Genomic DNA, 27,924 nt, shown 5'->3' on the forward strand with positions numbered 1-27,924 from the left:
TATTACATTTGTAAAGAGACATGTGAATATCAAATGAGGAAAGTGAAGAAAGGTCAAGTACTAAGCCCACTCTCCACACTGCTCCCCATCCCCACGCCCTTACACAAGCTACAGCAGTTCTGGTGTCACTGCTATGTGGGCTCAAGAGAAAAAACTATCAAATGCTGTAACCTGCACCAAAGGAGCAATATAGGCTTCCTGAGGGATACTCACTGATTTTCACTTAACTCGAGCATGAGTAAGATGTAACTTTGTCAATCACATGGCAGGCTCTGTTCTAATAATCTCTTTCCAATGTCTTAAACATTCAACAGCCCTCTGGGGTAGGGAGTATCATTTTCTAGATGGGGAAACAGGCTTTTGTAGGACTGTTATTTGCCTAAGACCACACAGCGTGGAAGTAACTTACACACACACACACACACACACACACACACACACACACACACACACACACACGCACGACTTTTGACCAAACAGCTTTTTATTGAAAGACCGTAACACAAAAGAAAGCTGGGGAAGGTGGGGACTGTCCCTGTCGACTCTACTCTGATTCCCATGAATATCAGGGAGGGAGACAGGAACCCAGAAAGGAAAATAAAAGAAATCCTGATCAACCCGGCTAGCCCTGCTCCAGGGCCCAGATCCTGTGTCAGAGCCAAGGGCCAGGAAAGGAAGGAGGGACACTCTCCATCTACCAGATTCATCTGCCAAAGTCCACCCTGCCTGCCTCAGGCCTCCAGGAGCTTCCCCAGGAAGCGGAGGTTGAGGATCTTGAGCTGTTCATCAAGGTCCATGCGGACTATGCCATCCTCGCCATCAATGCTCAGCAGGACACCTGTGGCTTCCCGATCCTCACCCAGGATCACCTTCACCTGGGGGGGGGGGGGGGCGGGGACAACACGACACATGGGGTCACGGTCCTTGGCAGCAGCCCAATGCCCCCACATCCCTTTGTCCTCCCTTACCTTGTTGTTCTTGGTCGGGGTGATGGGCTCCAGGTGCTCACTGGAGATGCTGACAACCTTCTCGCTGTCCTTCAGGTATACGGAGCACATGCCTCCCTGGGGGTGGGGACAGCCTGGTCAGCCTGGCCTGCTCCCAACACAGGACTGATACCGCCCCCCCCCCCAAGGGACATAGGATCAGGGCTTATTCTAAGAAGTCACTTTCCCAAAGTGACACAGGGGCAGGAAAGGTGAAGGCTGGGCCTGGTTCCAAGGCCTGGGGTCTGTGGTGTATGGGGGCAGGGTGATCAGATCAGCAAGGGAAGCTCCAGCATGAAGCTAACTTAGGCCAAAAGGGAGACTGTTTCTCAGGCTCTTGACTCATCGTGTCCCAAACTGGCCTCAGTTTCTTCCCCACACTCGCTTCTCATCCTGGGTCTCCGTCTCAAGGATGGCCCAATGGTCCCCGGCACCAGCCAGAGCTCTAGACCTCGTCTTAGTCAGCAACTTCACCAACAACCTCCAGCTCTGAGGCCTGTCCATTCAGCCTCCTGAGGGTCTCTCCCACCTCCCTCTTTCCTCTCCTCCCCACAGCCCTGTAGTACAGCCTGACCTCCCTCTGGGCTCCCAGCCCCGATCCAACTATGACAGAGCAACATAGTGAATTGATTCCAAACCACGGATCTGATCCCACCACTCCCCTGCTTAGATTCCTCCACCACCTACCAGTGCCCTCAGGACACAATCCAAGTTCCCCAGGCTGGCATGTGACCAGCTCCAGCCACTCCTCTGGCCTCATCACTCACCTTCCCCCCTTGAATCTTTATGTTCCAGCCACAATGAAGACTTCAACCCCCCAATTTGTGCCAGGCTTTCCCTCACCTCCAGGCCTTTGCACGTGCACTCTATCTAGAACACACTCAACCCCTTCCCCAGCCATTTCTCTCGGCTTACTCATGTTCATTCTTCAGGTCTCAGCGCAGATGTCACCTTCTGCCGGAAGCCATCCCTGATCCCTTCCAAAGTTGGATAAGGTGCCTCCCTGGGTTCACATAGCTCCCCTTGCCCTCTGGGCTTCCTATATCCCAGCTCTGGCCACTTGGGCTGTCACTGTCTGGAGACGTGTCTGTCTCCCCCACTGGAATGTGAAATCTGTGAGGGTAGGGCCTGGAGCTGTCTTCCTCTCTGGTGTTTAATTAATTCAATTAATATTTACTGAGGGGCCAACAAGGTGTCAGTCCCTCATCTAGGAACTGGGGCTACTTGGGAAGAAAGAAAATATAGGCTTGGTAATCAAAGAACCACACCAGGGTAAACTTTAAGCTTTTAAACAGGTAGATAACATGAAAAAGAATTACATGGACCCATAAGAGACAGATCTGAGACAGCCCAAGTGCTTTCTTGAAGGATGAGTAGGAGTTAACTAGACAAAGAATGGCAGGAAGAGAGTTCTAGACAGAGGAAAGTAATAAGCAAAGGCCCTGAGGCTGCTGAGAATTCAGTGACTGAGAAGAATGGAGAGAGGCCAGCAGAGCTGGAGCTGGGAACGCCCGGGGGGCGTGGGTGCCTGGCGCTAAGCCGAAGCCTGGCACAGAGGAGCACTTAGTCCATGTTACTGAACTGATCTTAGAAGAGTATGTCAAAAAGTAACCACACTCCTGGGTGCCAGTCACTGTCCCAGGCCGCTGGGGGCCCAGCCATGAGCACAAAAGGCAGAAGTCCCTGGCCTGTAGAGCTTACATGCCAAACCTTTCCACATCTGTTTTTCCAGCTATAAATGAGTACTGGAAAATGGGGATAGACAGTTAAAAAGAAAACAGAAAACAGTAACCAGAGAGACTGGGGACCCCAAAGGAAGGGATGCCCGCCCACCCACCAGCCTGGGCGCTTACCGTGACACTGCGGATGACGCCTGTCTGCCCCACCACTTGTGTATCCAGGTAGGTGTCCCGCACCTTCACCTGGATGTCAGTGGTCACCCAGTCGCTGGAGTTCTGCTCAATGCCTGAGCCCGGTGTGTGTGGGTTGTAGCCACCAGGGGAGGGAGCTCCAGGTGTCATCGGACTATAGCCAACAGGGCTTGGGCTGGGGCTGGCCTGTAGGGAAAAAGGGATGGGGTCATTGGGAACAGGTTATTTGGCCTGGTTGTCCCTATAGGCCCAAGGCCCATCCTAGCCCACCACCCTCAAGGGCGTGCCAAGTGAGCAGTACCTGATAGGCCATGGGCGAGGGGGTGGGGTGGTAGCTGGCTGGGGAGTGGGTGTTCTGGTAGCCTGCTGGGCTTGGCGCCACCTGGTGGTAGCTCTGGGGGCTGGGGCTGGGCTGGTAGGAGCCTTGCGGGGAGGGGGCTGCATAGGGGGAGAACTGGTCTGTGTTGTACCTGCAGAGACAAGGAGAGGTGGGGGGCATTAGCTGGGGGCATTAGAAGGGGAGAGAAGGAGGTGGTGGCAGTGGGGAGGGTTTGGACAGCGGTTGATAAGGCCTAGCCCCAGTGGACTCACATGGCTGGCGTCCCTGGCGTCTGCGGGTTGTACTGTGGGTTGACCTGCGGGGACGAGGGGTCTGGGTAGCCAGGTGTTTGGGGATTGGGGGTGCCCCCATAGGCCTGTGGGGATGGCGTAGGCTCATCATCGAACGCGTACTCATATTCTTCCTCAGCCCTGTTGGGGAGAGACGTCTGTTGAGAATGACTGTGGTGATCGCAATAATATAGCAAATGCTTCCAGAACAGCGCTGAACACCAGGCAAAACCAAGGCAACTTCATCCTCACAAACAGCCCCACCCAGAGGCCTCCATTTCACAGGTGAGGAGACTTGGGAAATAGAGATGAGGTTGCCCAAAGTCACATGACCAAGATCACACAATTTGTCTCCAAGCCCAGGTCTTGACCACAGCATGCTACTACGATGGGAGCTGGAAAGATTACTTTGCCCCCAGCCCCAGCCTTGCCTACCCCTTCACATAACCAGCCTGGGGCTGAGCAGAGAACACAGGGTGGACCACACAGACCGGTCCATCACACAGAAACACAGCAGAACCATTCACGCACATGGGCACACACACCCAGTGGCTCAGGGAACCCCGCCCCAGCCCCCAAGCTCCTGGCCCTCACCGTGACGGTGTGTTAGGATTGTTGGGGTCCCAGGCCCCACTCTGGGCAGGAGTGCGGCTGCCATCATGCAGGGGCGTCTGAGAGCCATAATGCGGGGTGCGACTACCTGGAACGGGAGAGATGTGTGTCCATCAGTTCTGTCCTGGCTCCAGATCCCCCCACATTGCCCCTCATCCCCGTCCCGTGGGAGTGCTCACCATCCTGGAGAGGCGTCTGAGAGCCGTACATGGGCGTGCGGGAGCCAGAGCCGTACATGGGCGTCTGGGAGCCATACATGGGTGTCCGCCCATAGGTCGAGGTCATGCCGCCCGGGCGCCGTGAGCCCCTGTAGACACAGAGAACAAGTGGGGTGAGTAGGGCTCTTGCACCACCCAACAACCTCCCTCCCAGCCCTGCCCTGGCCCGTACACTGTGGTGAGGCGCTGACGGTCCACTGAGATGGTCTGGCAGGTGGAGTGCAGCTCCACACGGGCTGTGGACTCCGTGGCATCTTTTACCACGCCAATGTAGCCTGGTGGGGAGGCAGGAGGTCAGGCTGGGTGGGCTCTCCTTCACCGTGCCCCTCCCCAGGCCTCCACACAGTCTTGCAGGTCACCTTTGTAAGGCCCCTGGGAGATGCGCACAGTCTGGCCGATGAGCTCGTTGTCTCTCCGCCCCCGGCCCCTGCTCATGCCGCCGCTGCCACCACCCGGGCTGCCAAAGCCACCACGCTGACCTGGGGAAGAAGACTGTCACCAGTCCCTGGGGCCATCCTCTCATGTGCTGTGCCCACAGTCAGGGTACCCTCCAGCCCCCTCTTCACCTGACTCCCTCCACTCTTGGGTTAGGAGGCTCCTCTGGGGGCCCACCACCAGAGCCCTGGGCTTTCCCATCACAGCCCTAGCCACCCTGAGCTGCACTGTGGTAGGGGGTCGGGTCTTCCCTGGGCTGTGAGCCCCATCATGGTCGGGCCAGCCCAGAGCAGACACTCAGTGAGTGTGGGCTGAACAGCCTCTCTCTTCCACCCCCCAGACATATCCCCACCCCAAATTCCCCTCACCTCCAGCACTGGGGTGCATGGGGCTGCTGATCCGGGGGCTCATAGGGGCAAAGCCACCTACTGTGAAGTTGGTCACATCTCGCGGCTGGGGAAAGGGCAAGAAGTGAACAGGAAGGCAGGGCCTGGATGACAGGCTCCCAGCCCCTGCACCACACTGCCTGCTGCCATTTGGGAACAGTTCCTGATTGAACCTGCCCAGCAGCCTTGCCTCCCTCCTTCTGGTCACAATGCCTCTATTTCCCTTTGGGAAAACAGTCACCCCTATGCCATTGTGGGCCTGTCAATCAAGAGGCCCAGGCCTCCCTTGGGCAAGGAGATTAAAATGTGGTAGTCAGGAATTTAAACCCCCAGTGACACAGAAACTGCAAGCCATGGGAATTCAGCATTCCACCTGCAGGGCCTGAGAAAACCATCTCCTGGTCCCAGCTCCCCAGATCCCAGGTTTGATTTCCTTTCTGATACCTGGTTCTGTACAACTTCCCTACAAATCCCACCTCAGGAACTCTGCTTTCCCCTGAGACATTCAGGTGGCTCTCTGACCCTTCCTTCAGGTCTCTGCTCAAATGCCACCTGCAGCAGCGCCCATCATTCTCTGTCTCCTTATCCCGTTTTATTTTTCTTCATAGTGCTTGCCATCAGTCCCAATTGTATTATGCATGTATTTATTTATCTGTTCATCTCCAGAGCAGCAGCACTAGAAAGGCAGAGATTTTTCTGTCTTGTTCACTGCCGTACCCCCAGTGTCGAGCACCTAACAGGTGCACAATAAAACTGAATGAACAAATTATTTGGTAAATAGCTCAATATCCCAATAACCCTTTTTTTCCATACTTTGCCAAGGATCTGACACTGACACTTGCCCTCCTAATCCTCCACAAGCCCATTCTTGTCACTCCTGGGGCCAGGGTAGGTCAGAGAGCCGAGTCAGGTGGCCAACAGAGAGGGTGCCACCATGCCTGTCTCACCTTCGAGCCCCCTGCCAGCACCAGATGGCGGGTCTTGCAGACAAACATGCCCCCGTTCTCTACCAGTTTCTTGCAATGCAGGAAGGCGAAGCTGCGGAAGAGATGGCGAATCTCGCCCTCCCGGCCCTGGATGGGGAAGGACAGTCACTCTCGTGGCCATGCCCCACCCCAACTCTTTCAGATGTGACAGACGGGCAGGAGCTTATACTCACTGAGTGGGGGCCATCAATGACCTTGACAATGTCTTTCACATGGATGTTGTTCTGTTCTGAGTCCAGGGCCACGGCAAAGCGGTTGTCCTTCTTCCGGGTCACAGCCTGGTGCCTGACAGTCACCACCTTCCCATACATGTTCAGCACCTACGGAGGGAGGGGAGGGGATACTGAGGGGATGAGAGTAGAAAGGGGTGAGGTGGAGCAGGGCTTCCCTACAGTGGGATGATTATTCCTGTAGGAGACTGTCCCAAGCTCTGCAGGACGTCTAGACTCCCTGACTCTGGGGCAGGTAATGTCAGAGAACCACCCCCCAGGCACTGGGTCAACCGAAAATGTCCCCAGTCATATTCCAAAACACCCTCTGGGAGGAGCCTCCATTCCAACTGAGCATCAGGGACCTGAGAGATGAGCAGAGGAATAGATGTTAACATAACAGCTAATGTCTACCCATCACTCTGTGCCAGACCCATGCTAAATTCTTCACACAAGATTTCACTGAGGCCTCAAAATTTCCCTCTGAGATGGATGCTGTCACAATTCCCATTTTATAGAGGGGAAATCTCAGGCCCAGAGAGGGCAAGTTACTAGCCCAGGGTCATACAGCACAGAGCAACAGAGCTGAGATGTGAATCCAGAGCCCAGGGTCCTAAGCATTTACGCTCTGTGGCTCCCACATGCACGGTGAAGGGGAGGAAGGCACCAGCAGTACCCAGCCCTTGAGAAAGCACCGAATGCCTGGGTACGTATCTGATGTCACGGATTCAGTCACAACTAACGAAGTATATGCTGCTGCTATCTTCTTTTCACAGGGTGTGATACTGAGGCACCGAGAAGGTAAATGACACGCACTTGCCTGATATCACACAGCTGGCCATGGGTGACAGAGCCAGGTCTGCAACCCTGAGCAGTCTGGGATCTTAGCCACCATGTGCGGCCACCTCCCAGGATGAGGAGCTGGAGGGAGAGGAAGCCCCTAGAGTAAGCCTGCCTCTGCGTGCAGCACACACACCTGGAAGGTCTCCCGCTCCAGTCGCACGATGACACCCACGGTCTGGGGGTCCAGCTGCACCAGCTCCCCCCATTCATGCTGGCCCCCGACATCCACACCTGATGCCGTCTCCGAGCAGAGCTGCAGGTCCCGGGGGAGCACCTTCAGCTGTGGGAGACGGGAAAGGGTGAAGCAGGGTCCACGTGGCTCATCGGCCTCGGTCTCCTCCTGGCACGTTCACCCCACTCCCAGCCCTCCACTAGCTACCTCGTGCATGGTGAGGTCCGAGAAGAGGATGACGAAGTTCTCCTCCACCCGCACAATGAGGCCTGTGTCGCCCTCGAACCGGCCGGCAATCACCTTCACGTGGTCCCCCATCTTGAAGTACTTCCGAAGTTCCTGGGCTGGGAACTCCAGCATGTCCTAGGGATCGGGTGTGAGGACAACAAGCAAGTCAGGGGAAGTCACCACAACCCATCTGTCTCCCCATCTTCAGATTCCACTCGTGGTCTCAGAAAGACCCTGGCCAAAACCCACTCCAGGCTCACCCCCAACCACAGACTACCCCAGGCCACCTGGACCAACCTCAGCCTGCCCCGGAGACTCAGGATATCAGCCTGGACAACCCTTTACCCCGCACAGAGACAGCCTGTCCCCAAGACATATGACACCAGACTAGACACCTCCTCAGACCCACCTGGAGACAGCCTCACCCCAGACACACCATGCTGGGCCTAGACAAGCCTCAGACACAACCACCCCTAAGCAAACTAAAACCAGTGACCTCAAGATTACTCCATGGTTTCGTCATGCCCTCAACCCACCACGTACACACGGGCAGCATGGTACCCACCTTGAGGTCCTCGTGCTTGGGCATTATGGTGATCTTGTTGCCATCCACGCTGAGGATCTTGCCCTGCAGGTTGATGAGCTCACCCTCACACACCTCCACGTTGTCCCCAGGTTGGAAGTTGTGTTCCCGCTCCTTCCCTGTGGGGGCAGGCACAGGGCTAACTTGAGGGCTGCTCACCATGGGCCGCCCTCTCCTTGGCCTGCGTTACTGACCAGGACCAAATACCTGTGCTTTCAGTCACCACCTCGAGGTCGATGCCCTCTGGCTGGTCCTCAAATTTCTCCAGCTCAGAGAGTGTGGGCTTCACACCCTCCGTGATCTGAGCCCCAAGAGACAAGAGGAAGAGAAGGAAGTGGATGAAAGTCAGTGTCACAGCCCGGCTGAGCGGACTGGAGAGATGGTGAGATTAATCCCCTGGGGATACTCCTAACTTGAGGATCCAAGACAAGCCCAGATAACCCACTGTTCTGGGGCCTGGACTGCAGGAGGGAGAAAGCTTGGCCTCCCCGCTTCCCACCGCCATTAGCACGACCCCCTCTGGGACCCTCACCACAGCAGACATGGCAAAGCTCTTGAACAGAAAGCCCTTCCGGCTGTAACGGTTCCCCTCGAAGATGAGGAAGTCACCATCAGAGGCAACATCACCCCCCAGGGACCTGGGAGTTTGTGGGGGAGAGAACATTGGAAGTGGAGGTTAAGAGGAGAATCTTGCTGTACCTCAGTCTCCTCTGCTGGCAAAGGGGGAAAAGGGCACAGGATGCCTGAGCCATCCCCCCCCAAAACACACACCCCTTGGCGAGAGTGACCTCTCACAAAGCCCGAAGGCCCCGCCTCAACAGAAGGGCGCACAGCACCCACCTTCTTGCACCCTGCTGCCCCCCGTCCCTGCTTTATTTTCCACTACAGCAAGTTTGACCCATCTTCCTAACTAGAATGGCAGCTCCAGAAGGGGGGGACTTAGCATCTTTTATTCACTATTTCCCCTATAACAGGGCCTGGCACACAGCAGGCACTCAGTGAGTACTAGCTAGACAAAGTATCAGACACTGCTAACAGTTAACACTCACGGACACATATGACCTCACCGACTCCTCCCCAAAGCCCATGACATCAGTAATATGAGCCTTGTTTCCAGGGAAATGAGAGAAGGAGGCTCAGGGAGGGCACACCACATGGCCAACATGGCCGAGCCCTTGAGTCTGAGAGTCAAGATTCAAATGCAGGGCGGTGGGACTCTCAAGCCTGTGCTTAGCTCTAATGGCCCTGCATGTGGGACAGGGGGACCTTAGTTCCTGCCCATGCTTCTAGAGTGGGGAGGGAAAGCCTGCCCCGCTCTCAAAAACGGAGCGCTAGGGAGCAGGCTGAGCTCCTCCCGCCAACTGCTCAATCATCTTCTCATTCCCACGCTACATTTGGCAAGAGGCGAGACTGCTCAGCTGCGCATGTCTGGGCACTGCGTCAGACCGGCTACTGGGGGGCAGGGAAGGGTCACTCTAGTTTGTGCTCAGCAGGGGATGTCCAGATGAGTGGAGACCACTGGTGTAAATGAGTCCGATTCAGGCATGTGAAGTATTAATCTGGCCTGGCCTGGAGGTATTAGCCCAGGCTGGCAAATCAAAAGGCTCATTCTACAGTCCAGCCTTTAAGAGAATGAAAAACTGGCTGCTCATGATATGTTTCCGGAACAGGACCAGAGGAAAAGTGTCACTGGCTCTTGTTTCTCCAACTCCTCCTCTCCTGCCCTCCCGCTGGAGCCCCCGGCAGCCCTGGAACACTGGAAACCCTGGACTGCTCCAATGCTCTATCCAGCGGGGAGGGGGAGGGAGACACCCTGAGTGGAAGGGGCTCTGTACCCACAACTGAGGTGTCCAGGCATCAGGAGATGAGGGTGAGAGACTTTATAAAGCCTGATGTGTCGATAAATCTCATTGCAATATGTGACACCATTAATCACACCTACTAGGTGTCAAGTGTTGTTCTGGGCACACACACATATTAAATCATTTGAGTCTCAATACAATCCTAGGAAGTGGGGGTTACTATTATAATCTTTGCAGCAGAGGAAACCAAGGCACAAGGATGTTAAATAACATGGCTAAGGCTATACTGCCAAGTTAACCACTCACAAACCACGGATGGCTCCGGGAGCCCAGCCCTGTGGGGGAACCTGCAAAGGCATATCCTACACCACAGCTCTGGGCACCCAGCCTGGCCCAGCCCAAGGACACTCACCTGATCTTTTCTGCATCAAATAGCCTCTGTGGAGGCCGCTTAAACTTCTTCCTTTTGGCAAACCAGTCTTTCTGTGTAGGAAAAGGGGCATGAGTAGGAAGGGTGAGGGACGAGGGCTTGGCCACCAGCAGGGGTATCAAGCACCCCCTCTCCCCACTGGCAGCACATCCCCACGATACCAAGCTCATTCGGGCCTTGATGCGGTCGTAGTCGATGCGTGGGATCATCTTTAGGGAGATGGTGTTTTGGCTGGGCTCCACGTAATCCACCTGAGAAGGCCAGACAGGTGGTCAGCAGGGGCCCAGCCCTCCCCTCCTGACCCCGGACACAGAAAGGGAAAGGAGATGCCAGGAAGGGCAAGGGACAGAGGGTGATGGGGAAGAAATGAAACTGCTGACAAGTCCCCCAAATTCACTCTCTAGCCTGTCTTCCCTCCATTCTGAAACTGAGTATCCACTACCATCCTGACATCTCCACCTGGATGTCTAGAAGGTCCCGCACACCCAGCGTAACTGCAACTAACCTCCTGATTGCCCCAAACCCACTCCTCTCCCCATCTTGTCCCTCTCCATCCTTCCTTCTTCTCAGGCACACAACGTGGGAGGCATTCTTCACTCTTTTTCTCTTACACCCATATCCAACCTGGTAGCAAAACTGTCAGCTCTGCCTTCAAAAATTCTGACCTCTCCCCCCTCCTCTACTACTGCAGCCTCAGTCCTGTCCTACCATCACCTGCCACCTAGGCTGTGGCAGCAGTCTCCTCACTGGTCTCCCTGCTCCCGTGGCCCATCCAGTCTATTGCAGGGTTTCTCATCTGGGTAAGCCTTTGTCGTGGCGGCCGTCCCGCGCCTTGACGGATGTTAGCAGCACCCCTGGCTTCTAGCCCCTAGATATCAGACTCAACTCCCTCCCCAGGTGAAACAACCAGAAATGTCTCCATTCATTGTGCAAGGTCCCCTGGGGGTACCCCTGCTTGAGAACCAGTGGTCTAGTCCCAATGCAGTCAGCAGCGTAATCCTATCAAAATCCAAGCCACACTGTATCCCTTAGAACCCTCCCATCTGACTCCAGTAAAAGCCAAAGCTCTAGGATGAGTCACAGGCCCCGTTGCCTTCCTGAACTCATCTCCTGCCACTCTCACCCTCATTCACTCTGCTTCGGCCAGTGACGGTCCTAGCTCATGGGCTGCCTTCTGCCACATCCCTTCCCCGAGAACTCCGCGTGGCTCACTCCCTCACCACCTTCAGATCTTTACTCAACACGCATAGAACATGCACAGAAGATGGTTATCCCTTTCCTGTGTGCTCACAACAAAGTCCAGACTCTGCTTCACCTGATCCTTGTGGGGTTCTGCTCTCTGCACTAGTCAGGGGGCTGGAAAGGACAAAGAGAAAGGAGGGGAGGACAGAACAGAGAGCCCTGGCCTCCTCGGCCACCCCAGCCCAGCCCAGCCCCAGACACCTGAGCGATGTCGTCCTTATAGATGCCCCGCTTGAGGCGGACCCAGGATTTTGGTTTCAGGTTGGCCACCTCCTTCACCACTTTGAGCACATCTGTCATCTCCTTGATGGGCACCATCTGCTGGTTCCAGTAGCCAAGCCGCAGGTTGCCCACGCCCTCGATGGCCTGCTTCACATGGGTCTGCTTGTAGGCCTCCACGTAGATGTAGCCCTTCACATGCTCTGGTGCCACTACCGACTTAATCTGCAGGGGCTGGAGGGCCGAGCCAGTGAAAAGAGACAGTGAGACACGACTGCTGGTACCAGTAATGACCGCCACCTCAGCAGTCTCTCTTCTAGGAATTTATCCCACAGAAACACGTTTGTGCAATGACCCCCACACAGGGACATTCACTGCAGAGCCATTTAGCATAGAAAACAAACAAGACTGGAAATTTTTAAATGCCCCCAAAGAAAGACTTGTTAAGTTATGGAATAACCATATAGACATAACTCGTTTTACTGCTCTTTGGCTTTATAGCACTTTGTAGCTATTGTGTTTTTTACAACTGAAGATTTGTGACAGCCCTGCAGGGAGCAAGTCTGTCGGTGCCATTTTCCCAACAGCAATTACTTTTTAGTTAAGGTCTGTACATTGTTTTTTTTAGACATAATGCTATGACACACTTAATAGAATACAGTATAGTGTAAACGTAAGTGTTGCATGCAGTGGGGAACAAAAAAATTCATGTGACTTGCTTTACTATGATATTCACTTTATTGTGAGGGTCTGGAACCAGTATCTCCGAGGTCTGCCTGTACCATGAAATACAATGTAGTACTTAAAAAAAACAATGAGATGGATCTATATGTAGTGACACAGAAAGACATCCAACATATGTTCTGTGGAAAAAGCAACTAGAACCAAAGAGAGCTGGAGTGACTATACTAACAGCAGAGCAGACTTAAAGACAAAAATTGTTACCAGAGACAGAGGACATTTAATAATGATAAAAAGTTCAATCCATCAAGAAGATATAAGAATTATAAATATATATGAACCTAACAACAGAGCCTCAAAATACAGGAAGCAAAACCCAACAGTAATGAAGAGAGAAATTGGTAATTCACCAATAATAACTGGCGACTACAATACCCCACCTTCGACAATGGACAGAACAATTAGACAAAAGATCAACAAGAAAACAGAACACTTGAGCAACTCTACAAACCAACAAGACCTATCAGACATCTATAGCTAGAACAGTCTGTCAAACAGCAGTGGAATTCTCAGGGGCACACTGAACACTCTCCAGGATAAACCATATGTTAGGCCACAACACAAGTCTCAAATGTAAAAGGATTGAAATCATATGAAGTATAATATATTCTTCAACCACACAGAATGAAGTCAGAAATCAAAGGAAATTTACAAGGTTCACAAATATGCGGAACACACTTCTAAGTAACCAGTGGGTCAAAGAAGAAATAGTAAGGGAAATTTTTAAATATTTTGAGATGATGAAAACAAAAACACAACATACTAAATTTATGGGATGCAGAAAAAGCCGTGCTTAGAGAGAAATTTACAGCTGTAAACACCAACTGAAAAAAAATTTTTTTTCAAATCAATAACCTAACCTTCCACCTTAAGAAACTAGAAGAGAAAGAGGAAATTAATCCCAAAGCAAGCAGAAGGAAGAAATAATAAAGATCAGAGTGGAAATAAGTAAAATAGAGGTTAGAAAAACAATAGAGAAGACCATCAAAACCAAAAGTTGGTTCTTTGAAAAGATCAACAAATTTGACAAACCTTTAGCCAGACTGACCAAGAAAAAAAAGAAAAAACTCAAATTACCAAAATCAGGAATGAAAGAAAGGACATTACTACCAACCAAACTTACAGAATTTTAAGGCATGCTATGAATAACTGCATGACAATAAATTAGATAACCTAAAAGAAATGAATGTTTTGTAGAAAGACATAAATTACTACAACTGACTCAAAAAGAAATAGAAAATGTGAATAGACCTATAAGAGGTAAAAATATTGAATTAATAAGCAAAAAACATACACACACACACACACACACACACACACACTCTCTCTCACAGACACACACACATACCCAAAGCCCAGGATTAGACGGCTTCACTGGTGAAATCTACCAAACATCTAAAAAATTAATACCACTCCTTCACAAATTCTTCCAAAAAATAAAAGAGGGGGGAACATTCCCAATTAATCCTATGAATCCATTATTACCCTGATACCAAAACCAGACAGAGACATCATAAGAAAACTACAGACCAACATCCCTTATAAATATAGATGCAAAAATCTGTAATGAAATAGTAGAAGACCAAATCCAGCAACATGTTTTCATACAGTACGTGAATTATATTTCAATTTTTTAAAAAGCACCTAGTTTGTTTCCGTATTCGCTGTGATAGTGAAAAATGGAAACCACCTTATGTTTACTGTCATGGAAAGATGACTATGGTATTGACAAAAGGCTCTCTGCAGAATGATACGTATATAATACCATTTTATTTTTTTTTAATACCTATTTTTCAATATGCAGAGAAGACAGTCTGGAAAGACACACAAACCAACAGTAATTACTTCTGAAAAATGGGACTTGGGTATGGAGAGATTTTGGCTTTCATGATATACATGTACCACTTCAGTCCCATCTCAAATGGGGTCACTAGAATCTCGCCCAGGGCATAGGGTAGAAGTTTGAGCACATTCAAAATCATGATTTGCAAATCCTGCAACTGTCCACTTGGTCCCACTGACACACACCCACTGTTTTGGCAGGTAAAAGCTATGCACTCAGCCTAACACAAATCATATTCAGTGAGAAAGTTACCAACCAGCACGTCCTGGTTCCAAAACTAACAATTACGCCTATGATAACAATTACACTTACTGAACACAAGCTGCAGAACAAGTCCCGGCTAAGGATTGGACATATTCAAATATACTTAATCCTAACGATGCTGAGGGGCAAGCAAGGGGCGCAACGAGGGGAAGCGGCTTGATAGAGGTCACACAGTGAGGAAGCAGCAGGGGCAGGATTCAAAACCAAGGAGTCTAAAGAAAAATCTGTGCCCTTAATGCAGCATCTGCTGCCTTGCACGCAGCCAGCATTACTTCATGTTTTGTGTGTTGTGTGTGAATGAGCCCTTAAGGGGCAGGGACCAGCTCTGGCATGGTCACAGCTGTATCCTCAGCATCTCCCAATGCCGGGACCAGCCCAGAGGAGGGGCTCAGTGGATTTTGATAACTGAGTGAAAGAGAGAAGGAAGGAATTCTCCTCCCCAAAGGCCTGTTCTGTGATGCACTTAGCCACACTGCCCTATGGTGGGACTCGCAACCAAAGAGTAAGAGGGTGACAGCTGCCCACCAGGGTTGGTGAACAGGCAGAACTCGTTCTCAGGCAGAAAAGGCTCAGGGAGCTAGATGGTTGACTTCCAGAGGGGTGCAGAGGCTGGGGAATCCTGCCAGAAATGCAGAGAGAATAAAGACAGTACCTCTATAAGGCATGAAGAACACTTTGATCCAGAAAGTGGTCATTTTCTAGCTGAAGCAGCTCACCTACCAGGCAGTGCTGCTCAGTGCAAGGGGTATCTGGTACCCCTGAACCTGTACTGTCCCTCACTCTGGGCTTTATCTGTCTCTCACCCACAAGTTGCTTGCCTACCCAACTTACCGTGTCTGTAAACTGGTATGCAATGAACTTGCGCATCAAGGAAATGGCTGTGGCCCGTTCCTCCCCAATCTGGAAGAAGAAAGGCAGACTTAAGAGAAATGACAAGATGGAGAACAGGACATAGAAAAGGGGACAGGAGACAGCAGCAAGAAAGACAGAGTCAGGGGAGGGCAAGATAAGGGTAGGGGATTAAGAGGTACAAACTACTATGTATAAAATAAAATAAAGCTTTAAGAATATATTGTACAACACAGGGGACATAGCCAATATTTTCTAATAACTATAAATGGAGTATCTTTAAAATATTGTGAATCACTATGTTGTGCACCTGAAATTTACATAATATTGTAAGCCAATTATACCTCAATGAAAAAAAGAAAGAAAGAATCATCAAGCAAAAAAGATAAAGTAAGACAGTGGGAATTCCCTGGCGGTCCAGTGGTTGGACTTGGCACTCTCACTGCCAGGGGCCTGGGTTCGATCCCTGGTTGAGGAACTAAGATCCTGCAAGCCACGTGGCGTGGCCAAAAAAAAGATAAAGTAGGAGAGAGGGAGGAGCAAGAGAGATGGAGAGATTACAGAGCAAGAGTAATGGACAGCAAGAAAAACAGGGAGGAGACACTGAGGGAGGGAGGGAGAGGGGAGGGGAGGAGGAGGGTGGGGGGAGAGAGACGGATGTAGAGGCAGACAGAAGGAAGAGAGTGACAGATCAAGAAGACCCAGGAAAGACAGAAGGAGAGTTCCCCCCAATGAGGCTGCCTCTCCCATTCCCCTGCCTCCCCCAAGCCATGAGGCCAGAGCACATACCTTACATTTGACAGTCCACAGATTGGGATCCCTGACAGGAGAGGAAAAGGAAGCCTTTTAGTGAAACTGTCTCCTGATCATGAAACATACAAATCACCACACCCATCCTTCTTCCTCTCCCTCCACACCCTCTCCCTTCTCCATCCTTCCATCCATAAGCAGACAGGAGAACAGTGCCAATCTGCCCTTCCCCTCTTTTCCCACCATCCACCACTCTGTGTGACACTGTGATCTGATTTATTTCAGGGAGTGAGCCGTGTGGGCACATCACCCCAGTAAAAATTCCCACCTCGGCCCTCCTGTCCCACCCCCTTACTTGACTCCCGGGAGCAGCTGCTGCTGGGTGATGTCATCCGACAGCTCATCGGATCCTCCATATACCCTGGAGAGAGAAGGGCCGTCAGGAAGGAAGGGGTCTGTCAGACCCCTGACCCTTCTCGGAAAGGAACCACCTGCTCCCAGCCTCCCATCAGCCCAGCCCACACCCTTACGTCTCTCCCACAGATGACTTTGCGTATTTCTTCATGTAATACTCGCCCAGTTCTTCTTCTCGCTGGTCCCTGGGGTGTGAGGGGGAAAGTAAACAAGAATTGAAGGTTAAGGAGAGGAGGGTGGGCTGACCTGCCCCCAAACCTCCCTTTCCCCTCACTGCTTACCTCCAGAGGTTTTGTAGGCGGCGAGCCCCGGAACGGTCTTCATCCAAGACAACATTGTCGATATTGGAGGCTGCAAAAAAAATGGGCAGATGGGGTGAGTAAGGGGAGATGAAGAGCAAGCAGGGGCCTGGAGAAAGCGGTGCGGGTTAAGGGGGTCAGAGGTGGGTCCTGGGGCAACAGATGCCTCACTGAGGAAACCCCTAACCCTCACCTTCCTATTCTGGCCTACTCAACATCCTGCTTCTCAGTGTCCTCCTTGGGGATGGGGCCCAGCAGTTGGGGACATCCAGCTGTTCCCCATCTCATCGCCACTGCCTAAGCACATCCTGAACTCCATCCCAGCCCCCCAACCCCTTCACCCTGCTACCGGCAATGCTCACACTCACACGCACACATAAACACATACACGCTTTCCCAGGCCAACAACTGCTGGAGACCTGGCCCCAGACCCCCTGCCTCTGGACCCTACGTGAGTCAGAGCCCCCGGGGCCGGGGAGGGGTCAGGGGTGAGGGAGGGTGCCACAGGCAGGAAGGAGGAGATGTCAGGATATGGGAGGAGGGTCAGGGAAGCACACTTTTCAGGTTCTTACCTTCAATCTCTTCTACTTGGAGGAAGAGGAGGTGGTGGTGGTGGTGGTGGTGGTGGTAGTGGTGGTGGTGGTGGTGGGCGAGGGCAGACAAAGTATGAGCCAAATTATAGCAGCGAAATCAACCAATGGGTTGGGGGAAGGGGAAGGGAGGGACACAAGAAGGTTGAAAATCAAAAGTAAAGGCCAGGCACCAGGTGGTGGGGGGAGAAGCCGAAATGTATGAGGCGCACAGAACGGAAAATAACAGGGAAGGGGTGGCACTGGCCCAGGAAGTGGGGGGTATCTTGGGATAGAGCCTGTCCCACCCCCACAGCCCCCAGAAGGGATTCACTGGGGCCCTAGGAGCCCAGAGTCCTCTCCCCACAGCCCCCATCCCCCCAACTCATGGGCCTAAAAGGAAAAGGGTGCGGAGCTGGCCTCTCTGGCAACGACAGAAAGAAGCAAGGTGAGGAGGGTGTGGGTTGGGGTGGCTCCGGGCATGGGGGTGGGGGTGGGCTCTCAAGGCCCTCTCGGCCACACCCCCAGTGGTCTCCCAGAGGTGGGGCCCACACACACCTTTCTCCAGGATGTCCTCTGCTCCATCCTCCCACTGGTCCTCATCCTCATACTCATCGTCCACATCTGAAACGGAAACGCCAGGTGATCAGGGGGGCATCCAGGGAAAAGACGACCTCATGACAACAGCTCCCAGGAAACATCTCCTCTGGGCAACAGGCACTACAAATCCCCACCTCACAGGTCAGGACACTGAGGCTTGGACAGGTGAGGCTCTCACCCAAAGCCTCAGAACTGCCTCAAGCAGTAGGGTCAGGTCTAATGTGCAGATCCGCCTGACTCTAGAAGTCATCCCTCCCCCTACCATCCACAGATCCATTTTAAAAATATGATAAAAATAAGCAAGCAGAAAAGTTTCCTCCCAACTATCAAGGGAAGGGAAAATTGGTATATAGTTTTATTTGTTTGTTTTTTTAAAGATAGGATTTGTGGTTTGTTGGTTTTATTATTATTCGCTTACATTTGTAACAGCCAACCCTTATTGAGAGCGTACTGTGTGCCCTGCCCTCCTCTGAGTACTTCCCAAATTCCTCATTGAATCATCCTGGCAACCCTAAGGGAAGTACCACCATTGTTCTCATTTTACAGTAAGGGCTCTGAAACCCAGAGAGGTCACCTAACTTGCCTAAAGACTCTCAGCTGATACCTGAGAGGCAGTCTGGCTCCAGGGTCCATGCGCTTAACCTCTCCACTACATAACATATACTCCTGTATGTATTGAATATTACACTAAAAACTGAAACAACACACAACGAAAAAATCCAAAGTGTACAGAGGATGTAAGTGTACAGTGAGTCTCCCTCCCATTTCTAACCCCTTTCAATCCCCTTTCTCAGATGCAACTGTGTGACCAGCTTCTAGTCTAGAGGTAATCTGACCTTATACAAGAAATGCATATAAATCCCCCACCACTATTTTCCCTTCACACAATTTTTTTTCCTATAAACTTATTTATTATTTATTTATTTATAGCTGCATTGGGTCTTTGTTGCTGCACGCGGGCTTTCTCTAGCTGTGGTGAGCGGGGGCTACTCTTCACTGTGGTTGCGTGCTTCTTACTGCGGTGGCTTCTCTTGTTGCGGAGCACGGGCTCTAGGCACGCAGGCTTCAGGAGTTGTGGCATGCGGGCTCAGTAGTTGTGGCTCGCGGGCTCAGTTGTTGTGGCTCACGGGCTCTAGAATGCAGGCTCAGTAGTTGTGGCGCATGGGCTTAGTTGCTCCACGGCATGTGGGATCTTCCCGGACCGGGACTCAAACCCGTGTCCCCTGCATTGGCAGGTGGATTCTTAACCACTGTGCCACCAAGGAAGTCCCCTTCCACACACCTTTTTAACACACTGTTCTGTCCCACCCTCTTTTTTAAAGCAGTACTAGTAGCTTGGAGTTCTTCCATAGCAGCACACGCCTCATTATCTGTCCTATAGTTCATTATACCAGGCTCTTATCATCGATGGGCATTTAGATCACCAAACATTTGCAACTGCAAACAGGACCGCAGCAAGTGTCTTTGTTCTTGTATCCTTATGTACCTGTGGGGTGATCTCCTAAAAGGGAATTGCTGGATCTAGGGTCCTGATGTGGTAGATGTTAATGGGCATCGCCACAGGCAGTGCTGAATGTCACTCCCACCACCACCAAGTAGGTGTCCCTAGTGGCCCACATCTTTGTCACATGGCATGTTATCCGTTCTCTTGATCTGAGCCCATCTGCTGTCTAAGACTTTCTCTCTAAGCAAGGACTCCCTCCCTTTCAGCCTTTCAGAAAAGGGCCGAAGCTCTCTGAGAACCAGGAACACCTAGAGCATCTCCTGCCCCTCTGTTCCCTGGTTTCCTCTCAGGTAAGAAGGTCCCAAGAAAATGAAGGGTGGTGTTTCAAGTCGCTTCTCTTTACCTGCGTGTGGGAAACAAGCATTCTCATGTATGGATGGTGGGAGTATCAAGTAGCAACATTTTCAGGAGCTGACATTTGGCCAAAGATATCAAAAAGCTTTAAAAACATATGCATCGGGCTTCCCTAGTGGCGCAGTGGTTGAGAGTCCGCCTGCCGACGCAGGGGACACGGGTTCGTGCCCCGGTCCGGGAAGATCCCACATGCTGCAGAGCGGCTGAGCCCGTGAGCCATGGCCGCTGAGCCTGCGCGTCCGGAGCCTGTGTTCCACGACGGGAGAGGCCACAACAGTGAGAGACCCGCGTACCGCAAAAAAAAAAAAAAAAAAAATGCATCCCATTTGTCCAGCAATTTGACTTATAGGGATTTACCATGTAAAAAATCTGCCACGTCTGTGTTAGTTAAAAAACTACATCTTCATTTTCACTAATCTCTAAGTGAAATTTAGTATTTACATCAATTATGCGCAATGGCAACAAACCACAGTAGTGTTAGCCATGAAATCTGATAATTTTCATAGCACAGTACAGCTATAAATATCTTAAAATATTACTCACAATCCGTGTTACTTCAAAATTAGATTCTTAACAGATCCTCCACTAAATCTTGTTATTTCAATGTGCTAAAAAAGAAGCACATACGTCACAATGTTCTCTTAATATTTAGATACTGTATTTCAATATAATTGTTTTCTTTGGAATCCTGTGTATTTTTTTAAATGCATTTCAGAACATGATTCTGAGAAGGGTCAGGGAATCACACTTCCATAGGTTTCACCAGACTCCAAAAGGGGTCACAGTACAAAAAAGATTAAGAATGCCTGATCTAGGTAATAACTTGCATATGTGAGTCTAAATGTTATATGAAGATGCTCAAGGCAATGCTGCTTATACTACTGAAAACTACAAACAACATCAATGTCCCACAAGAGACTGGTTCAATAAAGCACATCACAGAATGGAACAATGTGCAGCCACTGGAAAAAAACAGATATTTCAACAGTGATGATGATGATGATGAGAGCAGCTAAAACTTACAGAGTACTTGCCAAATGTTCAGAAAACTTTCCTTACAAGAATTAACTCATTTAACCTAAACTATCTATGTTATATCTACCTCCACAAGCATTGAACAGAAAAGCAGTTACAGAACAGCAGAGACATTGTGGGTCTATGTAACATAAATAATAACCCTGTTTTCTGAGGGCCTACTGCAGGCTGGGCATTATACTTTGGGCTGCCATCAGCTTGACGTGCTTTACATGCATAGTCCCCCAAATCCCCAAAATATCCCTGCTGAAGTCGGCAGAACTGCCTGTCCCCCTGTACAAGGGGGAAAAGAGGCTCAGACGAACAGGCAGCAACTTGCCCAGGGCCACGTGGAGAAAAGAGCAGAGCGAGGCCAGAAGGGACCTGCATCTGTCAGCCTCCACTACCCTGTCCAGCTGCCTACTTCTAGGTCATCTGAGCTTTTCACGATTAGTAGTTTTTTAAAGGAGGATAATGGCATTGTAACTGGGTTTTAAAAGGATCTATCTTATAGGAATACATATGAAATATTTTGGGGTTAAATTGTGTATTTGGGATTGGCTTCAACATCATCCAGTGGTGGGTGGGAGTGAGCAGGAATAAGCAAAACAGGGCAGCACTGAGCTGTTCACTACTGATGCTACGTGATGGCACACGGGGGCTCCGTAAACTACCCTACGATTGTGTGTTTGACATTTACCAAAAGAAAATGTTTAAAAAGTACATTGGAGAAATAGAACTGAAGGTGGAAGTCCAGCCTCTGCTCAGCACTCGCCAGCCCTGTCACATACCAGCCTCATCCAGAATGAAGCCGCCGTGGCGGGGTTTCTTGGGGGGCCGGTCATCATCTTCCTCCTCCTCTTCCTCATCATATTCCTCCTCCTCTTCCTCCTCCTCTTCTTCCTCAGGCTCTTCCTCCTTCTCACTACCTGCTGCACTCCGCCGCTCCTCCTCTACCTGCAGGGTCAGGTAGGGTTGGGGCACCAGTGTACTGAAACCCCCAAATCCAGACACCATGCTCTCCACCCCTAAATCTGACCTCAGCTCTGCCTGGACGATCACAGCCCCCTCTGCTCTGCATACATGTCCTTCCACCCTGGCCAGGCCTCCCTGGTAGCCATCCTATCTCAGTGACAGCACCGCCATCCACCCAACCAATATCTGGGAGCTGACCCCACCCCCCAAACTAGATCTCCTTGCTAGCCTCCACCGAGCCTTTAAATGTTATCACTCCACTAGGTTTGGTCCTTGGCTCTTGTCTCTCTCCATGCTACAACTCCCCTGGGCCATCTCATCCACTCCCTTGGCTGTGGTGGACATCTCTGTGATGACTCCCACGTCTGTTTCCAGTCCACACTGCTGCCAAGGCCACTGACCGCCTCTCACAGCTGTTCTATGGATATTCTTTGGTCCTTACCTATAAGACCTCTCACACCACCGACCACTCTTCATGCAGGGAAACGCTCTTCCCTTGGTGTCTGCCACATCGCACTCTCCTGGCTTTTCTCCAACCTCTCCGCCTGCTCCTCTGCAGGCTCCCTTTACTGTGCTCACCTCTCAAATACTGGCTTCAATCACCAGGGTTCAACCAAGGGCCCACTTTCCTTCTCCCTCCATGCACCCTCTTCCTGGCCATTTTACCTTCCACGATCTCACTTACTGTCTCTGTAGATGACATCCCATCGGTCTCCAGTCCCCTACTTTTTTCCAGAACTAGAGACCCTCCTGTGCCAGCAGCCTCCTGGATACCTTCCTCAGATGTCCTCTGAGCCCTTCACAACCACCACACCCCAAACTGGCCTCTGTGTCTTCCCCTAGACCTGTGCTTGCCTCCTCTAGCTCCCATCAGGCACCAAATTCTTGACCTTTCTGCTTTTTGAGCATCGTCTCTTCAATCCGTCCCTTATTCCCCATCTGCACAGCCCCTAGCCTAGGCTAGAACATTGCCCTCTAAATCTGAATCCTTGCCCCAGCTTCCTTTCTTGTCTCTTGGCCTCCAATCCCTCTTTTTCATACAAACCACAAAAGGAAATGACCCACACAAAACAGTGTTCCCCAAACTTCAACCTTTCGCTCATTAACTTCATGACTTTTTGCCATGTCCACATCGGTACAACCCATTTATCTAATATTTTCTTTAAATTCACTAAAATTTTTACTTCTGAGGCAAACTTTTTTGTTTTGAAATGTTTCAGAAGTTAAAACTCTTTAAAGGTTAGCTAGTTATAGACAGAAAGTAACCATAAAGATAAAAGTAATGTTACTAAGTCCCAACATGATATTGTTGCCTGCTGCAGGCTAAGTCTAAGGCCTGTTCTCCCTGCCAAACACAGAGACTAGCAAATTTCAGAAAGGTGTTCAAGACACAGTAGCACTAAAGTGAAACTTTCTCCATGATCCAATTAAAAGATAGGGTGTACAACTAAAAAGAAAATAACTTTCTCACTAAATGAGTCAATGTGGCTTCAGGTCTTATTCTTATTCCACCTAAAAGCACTTCTCATTACTCCCCACCTGGAAAACATCCTACAGTCTTGGGAAACTATGACCTAAAACACGAATCTGGGGGACTCCCTTGGTGGTCCAGTGGTTAAGACTCCACACTTCTGCAGGGGGAATGGGTTCAATCCCTGGTCAGGGAACTAAGATCCCACACGCGCACCATGCGGCCAAAAAACAAAAACAAACCAAACCAAAACAAAACAAAAAAACACGAATCTGATCATTTGGTGCCCTGCTTAAAACACAGCCACGGCTCCCTACTGCCCTCAGGCAAAGAACCAGCTCCCTAGCAGCCTGGTCTGGGAGTGCACACTGTGCCCTCTGCCTCTCCCTCTCATCCGCCTCGCTGGGCTCCCCCTCCTAAATGCTAGGTTTGAGCCACACTGAACCACTTGCAGCATGCTCTCATAGCACTGTCCATCATCCATGCCAGTCCTCAGCATAAAAAGCCTTTCTCTTCTGCCTCTTGTTCATACTTCAATCAAAATACCCTCTCCTTTTTATTATTTCTCATAACTTACATACAATTAAATATATTCTTTTGTATATTATCTAATAATATTTAAAAAATCAAAATCCATTGTATACCAAAGATAACCCCTAGACATTAATTATAGAGTCCACTTGGAAACAACATACATAGTTACTCATAAATCTTCTGTAGTTCAAAGCTTTTAGCTATGAAATTCTTCCCCCTTCATATGAGGACTTTATGTTCCATAATGAAGGTAAATTGTTCCTACTTTGGGACAATTTGCCTTCTTTATTTAAGTGATACTAGTTAGTCCTTTGGCTGCCTAGAAATTTTAAAAACAACTGATAACTACATCTACTGCCTGCAAGAGAATAAAGGAAAAGGAGCATATGAGGCAATCTCATACATTATTGATAAACACATACAAAGACAATATTGGTACAAAGCTATTTCTCCATATAGCAACTCTGAATTTTATTAATAAATACATATATATATCAAAGATTAATAAAAGAATAAAATTATCCAAAAAAAAAAAATACCCTCTCTTCCAGGAAGTGACGCCTGCCCTCTCCCCACCAGGGAAAGTCAGGCACATTCTCTGGGCTCACAACTCTCTGGGCTTCCTCCATCACAGCCCTGACCACCGAGAGCTAGCTCCCTAAGTGAAAGGCCCATGCTAGCTCAGGCATTGCTGGGTCCCTAACACACCACCCAGCCTGGGGCTGGGAACAGAAAATGACTTTAAAAAAATAAGGCTGACCCTTGAATAACATGGAAGTCAAGGGCTTCAACCCTCTGTGTAGTCAAAAATCCACACATAACTTATGGCCAGCCCTCCGAATACAAGGTTCCTCCGTATCCACGGTTCTGCATCTCAGGATTCAACCAATCTTGGATCATGCAGTACAATTTACTATTGAACAAAAATCCACATATAAGTGGACCCGAGCAGTTCAAATCCATCGTGTTCAAGGGTCAATTCTATTTGCTTAATACAGAATCCTAACTAGCCCACAACGTCCCTTACTTTAACAACGCACACTACAAGAGGACCACAGCCTGACTTCTAGGAACCTTGTCATCATCCCCCTGGCTCAGTCCCAGCAGTCTTCTTTCCAAACCTGGCTCCGCATCTTCTGAGGAGATAGCTCTCACTACTATCTCTATGTTACCTCAGGGCTTGAACGTGCTCTTACACAGTCCGTCCTCAGCATCCCCTGGAGTAACCATCTGCTTATAAAACTACCTCCACCTCAAGACAGAGAGCTCATGAGGGTCTCATTACCATCAGGCTTTAACCACAAGCAAAGTGTCTTGAAGCCATGAGTCAGAGACCAAGGACTCAATGAGACAGCTTCAAGTAAAGGCCCTTCGTGTCATCTTCCCTCTTGTCCCATTCCCACCATGGCAAGCTGAGGACTCCCCAAAGGACGCAACAAGGATTGACAATCAAATGCCTGCAGAGGGCAGACAGGAAACGTAAATAAGTAGGGCAGCTCAAGGGAAACCTATGGCACTCTTCACCTACCTGATGTTTTCCAGAACACAGATTTATGAAATCTTTCCTTTTCTTAAATCTGCATGATGACAAATGGCAATTAATATATCCCGGGAACTGGAGAAAATTCCTAACTTTAAAGAAGGGATGCCACTTCTTGAGAAAAGGGCTGGGTTGTCACTCAGATTGCTGGCTCCTCCCATTGTCCCAGAAAAGCAAGAGAGCTTGATTTTTACATGAAATTTCTACAAGTGTTGGCAACTAACTTAAGCAATAAGTTAACGTTTCTATAATCATACTGCCATCTCTTTGTCTGTAATTGTTGCCTACTAACTGTAAACTCTGTGAAGGCAGAAATTTGCCTTGCTCCACTCTCTCCAACGCCTAGGAAGTGTCTGGAACATAGCAATAGATGCTCAAACATTTACCTGTTCAACAAACAAGTAAATGAGAAATAAATAAAACAGGCTAATAGCTAATAAAATAATATCTGAAATCAGCTATGTCCCAGGAAATGTTTATTTGGTTCCTAAAACAGTGACATTCAACAGACCCCTTTGGGTTGAAGCTAAAGTGATCCTTTCAAAATATTAGATCACATGCTTCCTTTGCTCAAAACCTTCTCATGGCTTCATCTCACTCAGTTAAGGACAAATTCCTCACCACAGCCTTTAAGATTCGACAAGATCTGGCTCCTGTTACTTCTTTGTTGCACTCACTCTGATCCAGCCAAACTGAACTTCTTGTTACTTTCTGAACACCACAGACATGCTCCCAACTTTGCACTTGCAGTTCCCCATTACTGGAACACCCTTCTTCCACATGACATGACTCACTCACTCACCTCACAAATCTTTTTCCAAATGTCACCCTCCCGGACTCACCAGGATCACCCTACCCAAAGTGCAACCAGCACTCCCTATTCCCCTTCTCTACTCTACTTTTCTCCAGAATGCCTTCTAGCTCACTAAATGATTTACTTCTCAGTTACGTTTGTTTACCCTCACCAGAGCAAAGAAAGATTCTAAAAATCTGTTTTGTTTACTGGCGTAGCCCAAGGGTAAAGAAGTGTGTCTAGCATGTAGTAGACGCTAGAAGTATATTTCTGGAATGACTGAGCACACCTAAATATAAAAACTAATAGTGAGTTCTTACTATATGCCAAGTCCTTCAAACACATCACTTGTTAAATCACTGGACCTGGAACATCCCGGGTCTCCAGCACCTGAGCCTCTGCTTGACTTGGGCTTGCCTACTTCCCTATCTCTCCCGACAACCTGGAAGCTCCCAGAGGCCAGAGATGCTTCTGATCCCCGCTAAGCTTCCACATGGGCCGTTCTGCTCTGGTCCTGTCCCCAAGCGCAACGCCTCCCCCAGCGTCCCAGCCACAGACCTCGGCCTCCTCGCCGTCACTGCTGCGCTCGCTGTCCTCCTCCTCGGAGAAGTTGCTGTCTTCGCTGTCCGACATCTTCTGCTCGCAGGAAAAGACGGCGGCCTCAGCGCTTCCCCCAGTTCCGAGCCCCACTCCGAGCCTCAGTTTCCCCTCGGGTTCCCGGGGAGAAGAAAAAGCGCACTTCCGGCAGCCTTGATCCGGCAACCGTGATCCCAAAATGGGACCACCCCCCGACACACGCCACCCGCTATATCTCCCGAGTCCCCTAATCTGGTCTCTACACCTCCTTGGCCCCCGGCGACTCCCGGGCCTGCCACCACAGCCTCCAACCCAACCGCTCACCGTTCAGGTGCCACCTCCGCCTTCGGCACCAGCTGCTGTTCACACGACGCCTGGCTGAGACTGACGTGACTCTCGCGAGAACCTACCACTTGGCCCCGCCTAACGCGAGATTTCTGGGGCTCATCCCCGGTGACGCACTTCCAGGACGCCATCTTGAGAGTGGCAGAGATGTCTTAAAGTAGAGCGTGGAGCAGACATCTTGGGATGGTCAAATCGGAGTGTTATAACACCCTGGGATCGGCCTTTTCTAGCCAGAAATAAGTGTTTGCTTGAATTTAGTCCAGATCACTAACGTGGTGTGCCAAGCCGTGAGGAAGCATGAGATTAGCAAATAATAACAAATTTGCAAATAAATCAGACTTTATCTCACAGCCTCTGAAACATTCCTAGGAGGTAGATACCCCTAGTTTGTATACAAGGTAACCAAAGCTCAAAAATAAACTATGTAGGGACTTCCCTGGTGGCGCAGTGGTTGAGAATCCGCCTGCCGATGCAGGGGATACGGGTTCGTGACCCGGTCCGGGAAGATCCCACATGCCGCGGAGCGGCTGGGCCCGTGAGCCATGGTCGCTGAGCCTGTGCGTCCGGAGCCTGTGCTCCGCAACGGGAGAGGCCACAACAGTGAGAGGCCCGCGTACCGCAAAAAAAGAATCCACCTGCCGGGCTTCCCTGGTGCCAC

General features: G+C 50.2%; 1 protein-coding gene across 2 annotated transcripts; it reads right to left on the reverse strand.

Annotated features, from left to right (window-relative positions):
- Positions 1 to 447: 447 nt before the first annotated feature.
- On the reverse strand, positions 448 to 27,311 carry SUPT5H (SPT5 homolog, DSIF elongation factor subunit). 2 transcript variants are annotated; one of them, XM_060000658.1, is made up of 30 exons: positions 27,246 to 27,311; positions 26,904 to 26,981; positions 21,824 to 21,989; positions 18,119 to 18,184; positions 17,564 to 17,575; positions 16,974 to 17,043; positions 16,809 to 16,877; positions 16,634 to 16,699; positions 16,318 to 16,348; positions 15,511 to 15,579; positions 11,814 to 12,065; positions 10,532 to 10,621; positions 10,353 to 10,423; positions 8,671 to 8,776; positions 8,346 to 8,439; positions 8,121 to 8,257; positions 7,535 to 7,690; positions 7,289 to 7,435; positions 6,277 to 6,423; positions 6,065 to 6,190; positions 5,100 to 5,184; positions 4,656 to 4,775; positions 4,469 to 4,571; positions 4,258 to 4,385; positions 4,061 to 4,166; positions 3,449 to 3,607; positions 3,159 to 3,327; positions 2,840 to 3,043; positions 969 to 1,064; positions 448 to 875 (listed from the first exon to the last, which is right to left on the reverse strand). In XM_060000658.1, exons 2-30 carry the CDS (start codon positions 26,976 to 26,978, stop codon positions 732 to 734), a joined length of 3,264 nt encoding a protein of 1,087 aa, XP_059856641.1. In that variant the 5' UTR covers positions 26,979 to 26,981; positions 27,246 to 27,311; the 3' UTR covers positions 448 to 731. The 2 variants fall into 2 exon arrangements, with proteins under 2 accessions (XP_059856641.1, XP_059856642.1); XM_060000659.1 differs by lacking the exon at positions 17,564 to 17,575.
- Positions 27,312 to 27,924: the final 613 nt, after the last annotated feature.

This window comes from Delphinus delphis, chromosome 20 (genome assembly GCF_949987515.2).
Source record: "Delphinus delphis chromosome 20, mDelDel1.2, whole genome shotgun sequence".
In the NCBI taxonomy this organism is placed as follows: domain Eukaryota; kingdom Metazoa; phylum Chordata; class Mammalia; order Artiodactyla; family Delphinidae; genus Delphinus; species Delphinus delphis.